Raw genomic sequence first — 14769 nt, 5'->3', positions numbered from 1 at the left:
CATCAAGTTTACATTGCTCCTTCAGCAATGTAAAGAGAAGGCATGTAGCCAAAATAATGACAATATGCAATATTGCAATTTCCCTAAAGACTGCTACGTCAGCCAGAGGAACACAAAGCCATAAGGAGAGGCACTGACATGTTCATTGCTGGGTTTCGTATTCATGCTGAACCACTCACCTCTGCAGCACCCATAACAGGCATAACACTCACTTTTCCCTAACCAAAATGTAAATGAGTGCATTAATTACCCATACTGTAGCAACACACTGTTCCCCTCTCTCTCTCCCGCAACTGATCTCTCTGATGTTTTTTCTTTTTCCTTTCTTTTTTTGAACTTTGAAACCTTTTGTGGATTAATACATGCTGCTTTCAGGGACACTGAATGATTCTGATGCCAACAGCAACACATTAAAATTGGAAGGGAGAAAGGCTACTAAGACCCAGGCACGGGTGCTGGGACTCCACAGGCAATCTATCAACTGCCATGGATACTGAACTGTTTTGTTTTCGCTGCCGCTAAATGTTTCCGTTCCCTCTACCCAGTGAAAGTGGCTGTGGCAACACACGAGAGATTACAAGGGTCTCCGACTCGCTGTCCGTCCAAACTGAAGAAGCATTCACCCTGTCCGCCGAGACTCGAGTGCGTTGTTTCTTGTGGCGGCAGGCGGCAGCGGTTTGAAATGATTACTCTTCATAATGCCTGAGCCAGGCTTTAATGAATAACATAACATGGACTGAGTCCTTCCAGATGGTTGCAGATGAAATGGCACCCTTAGCATTTTTTCACCAGCCCGTCGGGAGTGTAGTCATGCCAACACAGCGATGACGATGGCTATTATCAAGCACTTTTGAGTTCCTGAAGGACTCTCACAATTTCACAGAGTGATATCTCCACAGAGACCAGCGAAGTGCTTGTGGTTTATTTTTTATTTAATTTTATTTAATTTTGTGACTTTGGTCACGATTCCATTTAAACCATTTAAGGCTATTTTATACTTTGTCGTACAAGGGTGTCACAGAAAAATTGTGCCGTGACATGTTGACTGCTGTAATCGCTATCTTAAATATTGTATTAAAATCAATGATGTTTTTATAATAAATTTAAATGGAATCGGTTTAACTGTTGCATCCCTACTGTACTGTACTGTACTGTACTGTACAAATTAGAATGCTCTGGCATTATTCGGGTCTATAGAAGGAAAGCCAAGGGATGCGTGGGCCATGAGTCATGACACCATGGCTGAGCACTCTGTTCCAGCAGGGATGGACAATACAAGCAAGAAAGAAACAAGAAATGTCCAGTCTGATGACGTACTGAACTTAATGAACAGTATGGGAAAAGTCAATATCGAGACGGCATCAAAACTGTTTTGCCCTATTTTGCATACAATACTTAAGTAGTGCAAAGGAAAATAATGCATCTCTTTATCGCTGCTGCCTCTCTGTGAACCTGTGTTAAGTCGAGTAACGACTTGTGATGACTTTCAGATAAATCTGACAATTGGAGAGATCAAGTATGGAAGTTTGCCCGTCGGTCACATCGCCCAGGCTTGCGTTCCACTTCTGTTGCTGACATACTTGTACGTCTCCTCTTTGTCTGCAGGCGGCATCATCGTGACACCGGCGAGGGGGGCGGGACCGGCGACGGAGCCCTTCCCTACCGCTGCCTGCCAGCCCACCGGGACGACAGACCTGTTCCCTGCCCTCTCCCCCCACCCCGTCCCGTGGCAGCATGGAGCCCCAGGCTGCCCAGGGGCTGCTGGGAGCAGGGGGGGATCATGGGATGATGATGCTGATGATGATGACGACACCCACGCTGGCGCCCAGCCCTCAGAGCGAGGCGGTGGCGCACGGGCTGAAGGAGCTGTCCCTCCATCCCACGCAGAACCTGCCCCCGCTGAATGAGCGCAAGAATGGTGAGGTGCCCCAACATGCTGTGTGATAGGAAAGGAATGCACGTTCTTTGTAGGACTTGTTTTTCATTGACAAATCGAGACGGGGAACATAACGGGATATGTTCCCCCAAAGCGCTGTTCAGTGGTTAGATTTCACATTTTGTCGTTCTATGCTGTTGCAGCATCAGACAGTTAAACCCTCTGGTCTTAGTGAACAACTGTACTCGATACGATATCAAATGTTGCCTACAATAACATTTAAAAAACAGGGGTTAACCTTATTTTGATGTCTATAAAGCCCATAATATTCTCTGTAGCTGTGTGTAGCAGCCCAGGTTACTACAGTTAACCGGTGTCGTACAGTATTCTGACATCACTGTGTGTAGTACCAGTAAGACGCCCTGATGGCAAGTAGCGACCTCGCCCTAAAGGGCCTGGGTGACGGCAGACTGCTGGGCGAGCGCTGGCGCTTTGGCATGGGGGGTCAGATCAACATGGAATGAATTCTGTACTGGCCATACAGTATATGGAGCGTGTCTTGAGTGTACAGAGTTTGATGAGGTCAGATCAACATGGAATGTCAGAACGGGTCAGCTCCATATGGAGATCTAAGGGTGAGATCTAAGGGTGGCAGCGGGGGCAGTGTCTTGAGTGTACAGGGGCGGGTCCGTCTAGAGTTTGAATGGACAGGTATCAATCAAATGGGAGACATCGAAGTGGAAGGACAGGTGGGGAAGGATCGACATATGCCGGAATGTCAGAACAGGTCAGCTCCAAATATGGACATCTAAGTGTTTGAGGTTGGTTAGATGTAGAGTTGCTGGCCGGCTCTATATATGCAGATCTAGGTGATGATCCAATCTTCTCCATATATGGCTATGCAGGGTTTGATGAGGTCAGTGTTGTGATCTTCATATATGGAGACGGCCACATATGGTGGCATGACGTGTCACGAGGCATGATGTCACGAGGCGTGACCATATACGACTGACGAGAAATTCAGGTTTTCATAGTAAACTGCGACCTACAGTCGCAACAAACTTCTCCAACTACCATAGGTGGCTGCAGATTGCACAACACAGAAAGAATGTGAAGGACGTCACCCAACCAATACACAAACTATATTTGGATGTTAAACTTCAGCTTCCTTTGCATTGGTCCTGTGGTCTACAGCTTCTTCTGTGTAAATATACAGTACTACATGTCTCTTTAATGAGAACCTTGTCCACAATGCATGCTGGTCTATGTTGAGGCACAGTCGGTAAAGCTCTGTGAGAAGAACTCGGACTTCTCCATTGATATACAGTAGTACACAGTGAGGATGTTACTGCATTGTAGTCCGTAATAATTGCACATCCACAAATAAGTGGCGATTTTCTCCTTTAAATAAACTCATCATCGTCCTCTTACAGTATACCTTAGACCTCGTATAGGACCAATAAGACCTTAATAGCCTCACCGATTGTTTTTCTCTCGATTGGCCGATCCCGTTATTGTGCGTAAGGGGAATTTTTTGTCAAAACCCACGTCAAAACTGTGTGTGGGGAGGGAGGGGAAAATGTGAAACATGCAAAACGATATTATACTATATTTGATTGACCTTTATACCACTTAAATGGTATAAATGGTCGGTTTCTCCAGATCGAGTAAATTGGCAATAACCGATCGAGTCACAATCAGTTGGTACTGATGTGTTTTGTCTATCAAGATACAGAAGGTTAAATGACTCAATAGGACTAAATTGGGATTACACTTCCACATGCACTGCACACACATTTAATCTATGCATAGCCAATTTATTTCCTCAGTCAAACATACACAAAGAAGACATGTACTAACTACCTCAATACAACCCCCCCCCCCCCCACACACACACACACACACAGTATGCAACACATACTTAAGGAAAAAAGGCACATAAACGCCAAACAACAACAATACTTAATAGGACAGGATAGCCCACGAGCTAGGATACTTTTACCAAAAATACACAAAAGCCCGGATTCATGGACAATACCATATGAAATTCCACCCGGGAGACCAATTGTGTCGGACTGTGGCAGCGAGACTTATCAGACAGCAGAGTTTATTGAATATTTCCTGAACCCACTGTCGATAAAACACCCCAGTTTTATAAAAGACACTTACGATTTTGTGGACAAAATTAAAGCTATTAAAGTATTAAAGTAGGAAAGGAGGCCTTTCTGTTTTCAATAGATATAGACAGCCTCTACACAAACATTGAAACAGAAGCAGGGCTACAAGCAGTCAGGGAAGTCTTTAGTAAATACCCAGACACAAGTCGACCAGAGGAGGAATTACTCCAATTACTAGACTTAAATCTAACCCAGAATGATTTTTCCTTTAACAACAAATTCTATTTACAAATCAAAGGCACGGCCATGGGAAAGAGATTTGCACCATCTTATGCAAACATTTACATGAGCATATGGGAACAGACAGCACTAGAAAAATGCAGACTTAAACCGACGCATTACTATAGATTTCTAGATGATATATTTGAAATATGGGAACATAGCCAAGAAGAATTCCAGGAATTTATTGATGTTTTAAATAGCCATCATAGATCCATAACGATAAAATATGTGACACACACAGAAAGGATTGACTTTCTTGATGTAACAATCTTCAAGGGCCCAAACTTTAACACAAATGGGAAACTAGACTTAAAAGTATTCTTTAAAGAAACAGACACTCACGCCCTATTACACAAAACGTCATTCCACCCGACACACTCCTACACAGGAATAGTCAAATCACAACTACTAAGATTCCATAGGATTTGCACGCAAAGAAGTGATTTCAAAATAGCTTGTAAAACTCTATTTAATGCTCTCAGACTAAGAGGATACACTAGGACATTCCTCCGGAAAGCCCAAAATACCTTCTTAGAAATAAGAGTGCGGGATACAGGCCCCAAATTGGCCCTGATAACCAGTTATTCAACACAGAGCACACTAGCCAACAACAGAATAAAAAGGAATTTTGAGAACCGAACGGACGGTCTTCTAAAAGATTATAAAATTATATCGGCCTACAGAAAAAATAAAAACCTTAAAGATTATCTAGTACACAGCAAGCTAAAATAAATCAACACACCAGCACGCCAGGGACCAGAATACTTCAAACCCAAACAATTAGTAAAAAATAGAACCACAAAACGCGTCTTAGAGATTAAACAACAAATAACAGCCAGAACCAGCAACTGCATTTATTTAATCACATGTGAAAAATGTGGTTTACAATATGTCGGAGAGACAGGTAAAACAATAGGTACTAGGCTGGGACGACACAGATACAATATTAACAATGCCAAAAAGACAACCACAAGATTGGTGCAACATTTCATGGCTCACGGCATTGAAGCTCTAAAATGCGCTGGACTTCAACACAATCCTAACTGGACAGTAGGACAAAGACGTTTTAATGAAAAACAGTGGATTAATAACCTCAACACGGATTTTCCTGGAGGCTTAAACATGCCTAAAATCAGATCTTGAACACTACAAAACTTAAACTCAGGATTAAACTGGAGAAATCTAAAAGTGATTGGATCAGACTTCCTTCGGATACATGGCGAATGCATTTATTCCTTGCATTGTGCCTACACATGTTGCGACCTGCGGTCGCAACATGTGTAGGCATAGTGCACTGAAGTCTTTTAATCCCCCCCCCCCACACACACACAGTATGCAACACACTTGGAAATTATAAGCCTGCCGTTATGTCGTTATGGCTTTGCACACTAGCTGCCCATTAGTCACATCACATTGTGGTCGTTTTGGCAGCCTCACGGGTCCGGCCGAGACACTGATGGATGAACAGCAATGAATAGCAGGGCTTTAGACCTGCCACAGAGGTTGCCAGGTCCTAATTACAGCTTAGAATGAATTTGGGAGATCAGATCACTGATTTAGCTTTGTACAACCACTGTGATATTGATCAAACGGGGAATGTCCCAGCTCCTTTGTAGGCAGTCAGCAACGGTGATTAAGACCGTGAGATTTGGCTAGTTTGATATGTAGAGTACATTCGCCACATGTCTTATTTTAATGGATTTTACCTTTTTATATGACTGACAAAGCACAATTATAAAAAGGTTTTATCTAATGTTTCTTGGTTGTCCACCCATCCATCCATCTTCAACCGCTTATCCGTAGTCAGCACCCGAGAACTCCAGACTTCCCTCTCCAGAGCAACATTAGTAACTTCCTCCTGGGGGATCTCGAGGCGTTCCAAGGCCAGTGTGGAGATGTAATCCCTCCATCTGGTCCTTGGTCTGCCCGGGGGTCTCCTTGTACACAGTTTATTTTTCTTAACCGAATCTATGCTAATCCCGCGATTTTCCGGGATTCGTGCTTGCAGTCTCCTTTGCCAACACGAGAAGTCTCGGGTTTGTTTAAAGATGGAGTGCCATGATTTTTTTCCACCCTAAAACTGTTGTTTTTATGTGGGCACGCCCACCAGTTCATTAAGTATGCCTGGTGGTGATCCACCTGAACTGAAGCCACACCCACAGCTTTAGTTGTATGATAAAGGGGGAGGTGTTAGGGGAGGGGCTGATAATGTGATGTCACTATATTACTGTTTATTTCATTGGCCCGTTTGACTGTCAAGGGTTCATCCTTCAGGAAGAAACCCTAAATACAAAGTTAATACACCATTGCACATAAAAACGACTCCAGGGTGTCTAATGAAGTACTGTCACCTCATAGACACATGAAAAACTGGAAAAATACAAAAATTGTGGCACTGCATCTTTAATGTAATTTAATCAGACACAGCTAACTTGGAGCTAAAGCTGTTCCATGCCTGTGTGTGTGTGTGTGTGTGTGTGTGTGTGTGTGTGTGTGTGTGTGTGTGTGTGCTATGAAATTGAGTTACTTTAAACAACTCTGAAATAAATAAAAACGCACTACTTCCAGTATGGGCCTGCATTTGTATAATAGACAGGAGATTATCTATTCTAGAAGTAAAACTTTACAGACTAATCTGTCTGTCTGACAGTGGAAAACTTGTGTGGAATGACAACAGTAGCAGAGCTCTGTCATCATCATCATATTTTCTGCACTCATTTCCCCTCCAGGGATACACACACACACACACACACACACACACACACACACACACACACACACACACACACACGCATACCTAATATTTTCCTACCCAGTAAGCTCCCTTAGTCCTTTTGCCAACTGCAGAATTCCTCCAGTCGTATTGCGTTGTAACACTCAGGTGACTGGAGGCCACAATCATGAACACAGCTCGCAGCCTTGGACCTCGACCAAGTCACCCGTCTGGAGCAAGGCTCTGCCACGGGATGGGAGGGGTGTGGGAGGGGGAAACAACATGGAGTTTGTGGGGAAACTGAGGAGTTCTGGTGCAATTGTTTGTTTTTGCCCCTTAGGGCCAATTACAGATTTTGTAAAGGGCGGGACTGTAATTGGGGTAAGTAAGTGCCTCTAACTACCAATTTGTATTGAAAATAAATATTCTATCTATTAATTGGCACTTTTCACTAGTGCTGTTTCTCTGTATTTTAATGGATTTAAAAAAAATACTGTATAAAATTGCCCTCAGAAGGCCAGTAGCTTGAATCAAGTGTGAATGAAAATCTAGAGAATAAAAGAGAGGCCAGGTAGTACCGCATTCATGCCATCCTATGCTAATGCCTCCACTGTTGTCCATACCCTGTAGGCTAACTCGTAAGCTTGTACGGGAAACTGGTGTTGTAATAGAGAGGAAGGTCAGTGTCTGTCAGAATGTCTCACCTTCACACAAACACCACAAGCTGAACTGTGTGTGTGTGTGTGTGTGTGTGTGTGTGTGTGTGTGTGTGTGTGTGTGTGTGTGTGTGTGTGTGTGTGTGTGTGTGTGTGTGTGTGTGTGTGTGTGTGTGTGTGTGTGTGTGTGTGTGTGTGTGTGTGTGTGTCAACACCAAACACCAGCCAGTTGCTGGTAAATGTTTAACAATGCCTGTTAGTTATAAATGGCAAAAAAATAATATATATAATATAGTAATTATAACTGACATAACATACAAAATGCACATTACTCAAACTGTGCTGTATTGCTTGAAGTATTTGTAATTTGCTATTGGAATTTTTACTTTACTCTAGTCTGGTAACATACTGGGGCTGGTGAATTTGTCGAATATCATTTCAACAGGCACATTATTATTGCCACATTTGCCATCAGTTCTGACTTGGACATCTTACCTTTACCTTGGGGGTTACTTGCTGGAGCTGGAACAGTTCCTCTGGATGTAACATAGAAACAGACAAACTGTTACAATAATTGCAACACCGCAAATCTGCAGCGTTGTCTTTCTCACGAACATTTGGGCCAGGAAGAGCCTTTTCAGTGAGTTTAATTAACGACAGTGTCACGTTTATAGCAGCAAAAATGCTGAAAAGCAAGGTTGGACATAAGAAAAATACTAAAACATGCTGTGCGAGACGGCAGTTAAAAAAAGGCTTTAACAATTTCTATAATGATCCCTGAGGGGAAATTACATCTCTGCATTTGACCCATACCAGTAGAGCACACAGGAGCAATTAGGGGTTCCGTGTCCTGCTCAGGGACATCTCTACACGGAGTCAGGAAGAGCCAGGGATCCTATTTGAAGATGGCCACTCTAGCCACTGGCACGCCTCCTAAGTGATGCTGCAACCATGCATTAAACTAGCTGCCAAATACTTTCTAGTTTTGGACATCCCTCTGCTCGCTGGGCATCTGTTTTACTACAGTGGAACCTTCCACAGAGGGGAGCACAAAGTGTGAACATGATGACTGATGAGTGTTGGGAGATTGCTTCATCACACGTTAATTAAACGCCTTTTGTAAAGGAATGTTGGCCTAAATAACGTCACTTAAAATCTGTGGGTCGTAGATGTTGACCCATTCACGCAACTGCGTTTGGAAAATCTCCAAAAGCACGACGGCCCCAATATCACCCATTTCAAACTGGCTGAATATAAGTCGGGGAGGTAGCAGAAAGGCTAAATGAGAAGTGAAACTGCGAAAGGGGAGGGCAGTTGTGGCTGGCTGCTTGATAGAAAAACAAGAAGCAGTGGTGAAAGACAAACAGAGGGAGTGATAGACGGACTGTGAGAGGGAGAGAGAAGGGACAGGCTTTAGCACGTGCAGTGCTCTGGGTATTTAGGAACACTCAGGGGGCTTTGTAGCCCTGCGGATTCTCTTGCTGCAGCTCCACCAGTGTACATGCTGAGGTTGTGGAACAGTAGCCGGTTCTGTAGTGTTGGGACCAAATAGCCTAAGGACTTCCCTGAGCTGGAGACTGTCTGATGGTCCAGTTGGCTTGTATACTATATTGTGGAATATTGTCGACTATTGTTCCATGTAGGAAGTAGGAACTAATGTGGTGATTCTGGGTGGTTGTCTGAGACTTGGACTATGGCCTTTATGGAGGTGGAGAACCCTGTTGACTGTCACGACAGATTCCGTGCAGGTGAGGCCAGACTGTGACTCGTCAGTGGAAATTGGGTTGATTTTTCAGAACGTTCACGGCCGTCACAAAAAAAGAAACGCTTGATCAAAACATTTAGAAGAATAGGCTTTAAGTGCATTTATTTCTAGGGAATGTACTTTTGGATTTTAACTCCTGAATAGCATTGCACAGATGTTGAGCTAAGCAAAGTTATGGACCAATATTAATATTATTTACACAAAATTAACGGGTGATTTTTATTTTATTTATTGAGCTTTTTCAGAGGAAGAATGTTAGTCCTGAATATTGTGACTGATCAGTTGAATAGGAATATGTGTTTATCTGACCTCTGGCAATGTGCTTATTCAGCACCATGGTGGCGTGAAAACATACACATTCACTTTATATAATAATATTATATTAAGTGAAGTGAAAGCTTATATTATAAGCTGCAGTAAAAAAGAGAAGATAAAAGATGTTATTTGCTGAAATGACAAATGTTTAATCCAAATGAATCAGTTTTTAATAAGCTACAGCTCTCGCTGTCATTCTCTCTGCCAGTTGAGAAAAGTAGTGCATTAGCAAATGCAGTGCTTCCCGTTCCATTGCCTTGTCTTGCCTATTGCCCCCCAAAACCAGGTCAAGTCAATTTAATTTTATTGCCAAAATTTGTAAACTGCTCTTCACAGATTTCATGCACAACATTTTGCCTAACCATGAACCCAGCACGGACAGGACCTCACAAGTATAGTACACCAGTAAGACGCGTTAACGCGGGAAGCGAACAGCTGTTGTGGCAGTCTGACACACACACACACACACACACACACACACACACACACACACACACACACACACACACACAGCTGCGCCCTCTGGTGGCGGGCGGGTGCTGTAACAGCGGGACAGACGCACAGACAGACGGACAGACATGATCTGCAGGGTCTCATAGTTAGTGCTCACTGCGTTCGCATTCACTGCGTTCGCAAGTATGCAATTAAAAGATTCAGATCGTAGTCATATAGGATGTCAATTTTTCTGGGACTTTCAAATTGCACAGTCTTTCACGGTTTTATCCTTTAACTCTTCTGTGATTTAGTTTTCGACCCTCATGTGCAACCCCCTAATACAGATGTGTCTGTGGTAATGTGGTGTAGTAATATAATAAAATTGCATTTGCTGGAAGCTTTTATCCAAATTGCTTTACAGTACGATGAGTGCATGCATTTGTAGCAAGGTCCAACTCAATGGGAGAGGAACCATGTCTATCCTTTCCTGATACACTGGCAATTGTTTGGGGACAAATTGGACAGCAAATGTGTTGTTTTCACTCAAACCCATGCACCAGTTTAGCCAGTCTGTACATATAATTAAGAATATAGTGCTTGCACACGTCATTGATTACGCAAAACCCTGCTTAGAATTGGCCAAGTGGCCTGTCCTCAGCAGTACCTTTCATCTGGGCTTGGAAGAAACATATTTAATGCAATAATTAATACAAGTATTTTAGCTACAACTATTTTTGACATATGTTGGATATGTTTTGCTGGACATATCCTGCTGGATTTATTTTGGTAACTAAGCAGAGCATTACATAAGCCTACAATACACATGTTATAAAATTCCAGTGGATTAAAAGATTATTTAAAAAAAAGTTACCCTTTGAATAAAAAGTAGGCCAAGATGACAGCAATAGCAGCAGCAGCATATTATTTAATATATTTACACAACCAACGGACAAATCCAACTGTCAAACTTGCATTACATCATCATGGATTTCAATTGGTTCTTCGCCCATACTCAATGACTCTTACTTTGTCTTCATTCTTCCATGTTCTCTGTACTGTCACTCTGAAAACAACTCTTGGTATTGATTGAGTGTGTTTACTTACTTGCACTTAACACTGTCAATATAATCACTGTATTGGACTTACACTATGTGACCAAAAGACAGTGGGCATCCTTTATAATGAGTGATTTTAATTGCTGTTCATTTTTCCTGTTAATGGAAATAGTAATGTTACAACAGCTATATTCCATTCTAGACAATTGTGTGCGTCCATTTCTTTGGCAACAGTCCCCCTGTCCCCACTCTTCCCCATATATATATATATATATATATTATTTTTTTTACTTTATAAAAAGAATTGCATCGAAAGAGCCTAAACATTTGTCATTGTGCAGGCTTTTTCTGTTCATTCTGGTCACAGGGGGATTCATTCGGAAAAAAGGAAATGACCTTCCGGCAAACTGTTCCAAGAAAGTGGAAGCACACAATTGTCTAGAATGTCATAGCTGTAACATGAATATTTTCATTTACTGGAACAAAGGGCAGTAATTTAAAACACCAATTCGAAAGGGACTTTTGGTCATACAGTACAGTGAGTACACAGTACAGTATGTAGTTTACACAGTTTAAAACACACATTCCCCAAATGATCACATAGCGGATGTGACTATTATTTGAATCAGCCATCTGTTGTTTAGATCAGATGAGATGAAAAATGTCGGTAGCGTTTAGTCAAATGTTTGTTGTTTTGTGGTAAACGTTATCGCATTGACTCAGGTTGAGGTGTTTCCTTTGTCTTGCATAACAAGAGCTATACTATAAGTATTAATCCTGCCAAGAAAGGTTTGCTAGTTTGCATCTAATCGTTGCTAATCATTTCTGTTATTATACTTCTATGATTGACAACCTATGATGCCAACTAAATCCCCCAAGCCATCAGACTTTTGAACAAGTGCAATATCCCCTAACCTTGCCCCCTATATGCTGCTATAAGGACTCCTGTTGTGCAATATCTGTCTCTCAATGAACAAATTTATTTGTTTTTAAGTGGATTTTAGATTTTAATAGTATTTTAGCTCTTTTAACTAGCATACTAAAAGCCAGTGAAACGACATTTCGTTCTCTTATGCATTTTATGTATCTGCTGAATGACAATAAAGCTATCTATCTATCTATCTTCAGTTTACTCTCCTGTGGACCGGCAGAACTACAAGGCCTTTGGTGTGCGTAGCATCTTTGTGCACAGTGTTTGACCAACTAAATATTAACACACTCTTTCTGTCTCTCTCCCGCCCTCCTCCAGTTCTGCAGTTAAGGCTGCAACAGAGGCGTACCAGAGAGCAACTGGTGGACCAAGGCATAATGCCACGTAAGTGCCAGACCATCACACACACATAATAATAATAATAATAATAGACCATCTCACACACACACACACACACACACACACACACACACACACACACACACACACACATACAGTTTTACACAACAGCTTACCTAACACACACACACAGACCAGACCAGACCAGACCATCACACACACATACACAACAGCTTACCTAACACACACAGACCAGACCAGACCATCACACACACATACACAACAGCTTACCTAACACACACAGACCAGACCAGACCAGACCATCACACACACATACACAACAGCTTACCTAACACACACAGACCAGACCAGACCAGACCATCACACACACATACACAACAGCTTACCTAACACACACAGACCAGACCAGACCATCACACACACATACACAACAGCTTACCTAACTTCTTAACACCATTTTCTTGTGGGAGATATTTTCTCAAGCCCCAATCTCGTCTTGCAGAGAACATTAATTATCATAATAATAATAATAATAATGGATTTTATTTATAACGCACTTTACATTCGCAAGAATCTCAAAGTGCTACAGCAGTGAATAAAAGCAAAAGAAACACCATTAAAAACATTAAAAATCTTCTCACCTTTTTTATGATTTTGCAGCTGCTGTTTTTCGTTTTGTCCATTGCTTCTATGTTTTATTCTAAATAAACTAGCCGAAGTGAGATTAGCGTGGGTTTACAACACCAACAAAACAATACCCAGTTGAGTTCATGCGATAAAATTATTCGATAAACAAACACATTGTGTTTGATAGGACAATGTTTACAGTATGTTTTTTCAGACACGCATCGTGTTTGGACATGCATGTTCACGTAACTGGTCTGTCTTTCTGCTGCAGCTTTAAAGAGTCCGGCAGTTTTCCATGGGCAGATACGCAGCTTGGAGAGAGCCAGGGTAAGACATTCAGCATTTATTTAACCACCTAAACCCTCAATTATCAATTAGCGATAATAGCCGATCTAGAAGCTTGTTGTGAATTGTGACACATTGTGTAGATAGGTTATTTTGCATATTCATTCTAAATAAATATCCATTTATTATGACATGCCCAGAATAGGGTTCATAATAATACTTACTATAGAAGTTATTGAATTGTTGAGGTGTCAGACAGAGGAAAAGAGAAGTATGGTAAAAAACAACAACACTCAAAGCCTTTATGCAAGCAGAAGCAGAACTTTCATTGTATTCTTTCAAATAAATGCCTTCACATGCCCATGATTTTAAGACTGATTTTCTTCGTTTTATTGCAGTGAAAGGAAATATCCTTGCCATCAAGGTTATGTGATTCAGGTGTTGATGGGAGACATATGGTAGGCTGATGTAGTTTTCTCTGAGCATGCTGTTTCTATTGTTTGTTGCTTTAGACGGAGAACTTCCTGAAACATAAGATCCGCAGTCGTCCAGAACGAGCAGAGCTTGTCAGGATGCACATCCTCCAAGGTACTGGTCTTTGACTGACATTTGTCTTTAGAACAAAGTGGAGATCCGGGCACACTCAATGTTAAAAAGGAAGAAAACTTTATTGAACAGACATGTTTCGACCTATACGGTCTTCATCAGGGCTAACAAAACACAGAGCAACAAACTCATTAAATAGGGCGACCAGTCCAGGAATTGCAATTAACCACTTGGAAGCAGATCACGTGGTTCAACTCATTACATTGTTATTACATAAGAACAATCAGGCAATCATTAAGTAGAAAAAAATGAAAAAGGGAAACGTGTGAGAAAGGACCCATCAAATGAAAAAGTACACTTAAAGCTATACAAATACATTGGAAAGCCTACACCATTAAAAACAGATATAAATGCAAAATAATCTGCATATAACATGTGACATTTGTCTTTATTTACTCGATCCAATTAAATTAAATAGCACTCACCTTGCCCCTTTAAAACCCTGAATTATACAAGAGTCCAGAGACTTTAACACCTTGCCTTGCTGTTACATTATTATTAAAGAGGAAATGTGATGCCTACCCTTAAAGCCCCACACTAGGAAAAGGACGAGTGTGGCAGCTTGGGAGCTGAAACATTACTCCCACCCACTTTTGCTACAAAAGTGAATGAAATACTTTGTAGCACCAGAATAGAGACACATGAGTACAGTAAATAATCCAAACTATCGATAATTACTTAAGACAGTATCTTACTTTGTATCTGTGGGTACATTTATTTATTATGCACCCACAATTGTATCATGC

General features: G+C 41.6%; 1 protein-coding gene across 4 annotated transcripts in view; it reads left to right on the top strand.

The window, feature by feature from the left end:
- Positions 1–14769, top strand: part of mrtfba (myocardin related transcription factor Ba) — a 34233-nt gene that overhangs the window by 7896 nt on the left and 11568 nt on the right. For 3 of the 4 annotated variants that reach the window (XM_080789652.1, XM_080789651.1, XM_080789650.1), the window contains exons 3-6: positions 1606–1918; positions 12464–12529; positions 13404–13459; positions 13930–14005. In XM_080789652.1, the coding sequence (XP_080645778.1) occupies positions 1735–1918; positions 12464–12529; positions 13404–13459; positions 13930–14005 (382 nt within the window). In that variant the 5' untranslated portion in view covers positions 1606–1734. Of the gene's footprint in view, positions 1–1605; positions 1919–9186; positions 9393–12463; positions 12530–13403; positions 13460–13929; positions 14006–14769 lie in introns of those variants that run through there. The other variant, XM_080789653.1, reaches the window with a different exon arrangement.

Source organism: Protomyctophum bolini, assembly GCF_963924005.1.
Source record: "Protomyctophum bolini genome assembly, chromosome: 18".
Taxonomy (NCBI): Eukaryota; Metazoa; Chordata; class Actinopteri; order Myctophiformes; family Myctophidae; genus Protomyctophum; species Protomyctophum bolini.
The sequence above is the reverse complement of the archived record's forward strand: the minus strand, read 5'-3'. Positions and strand labels throughout refer to the sequence as shown.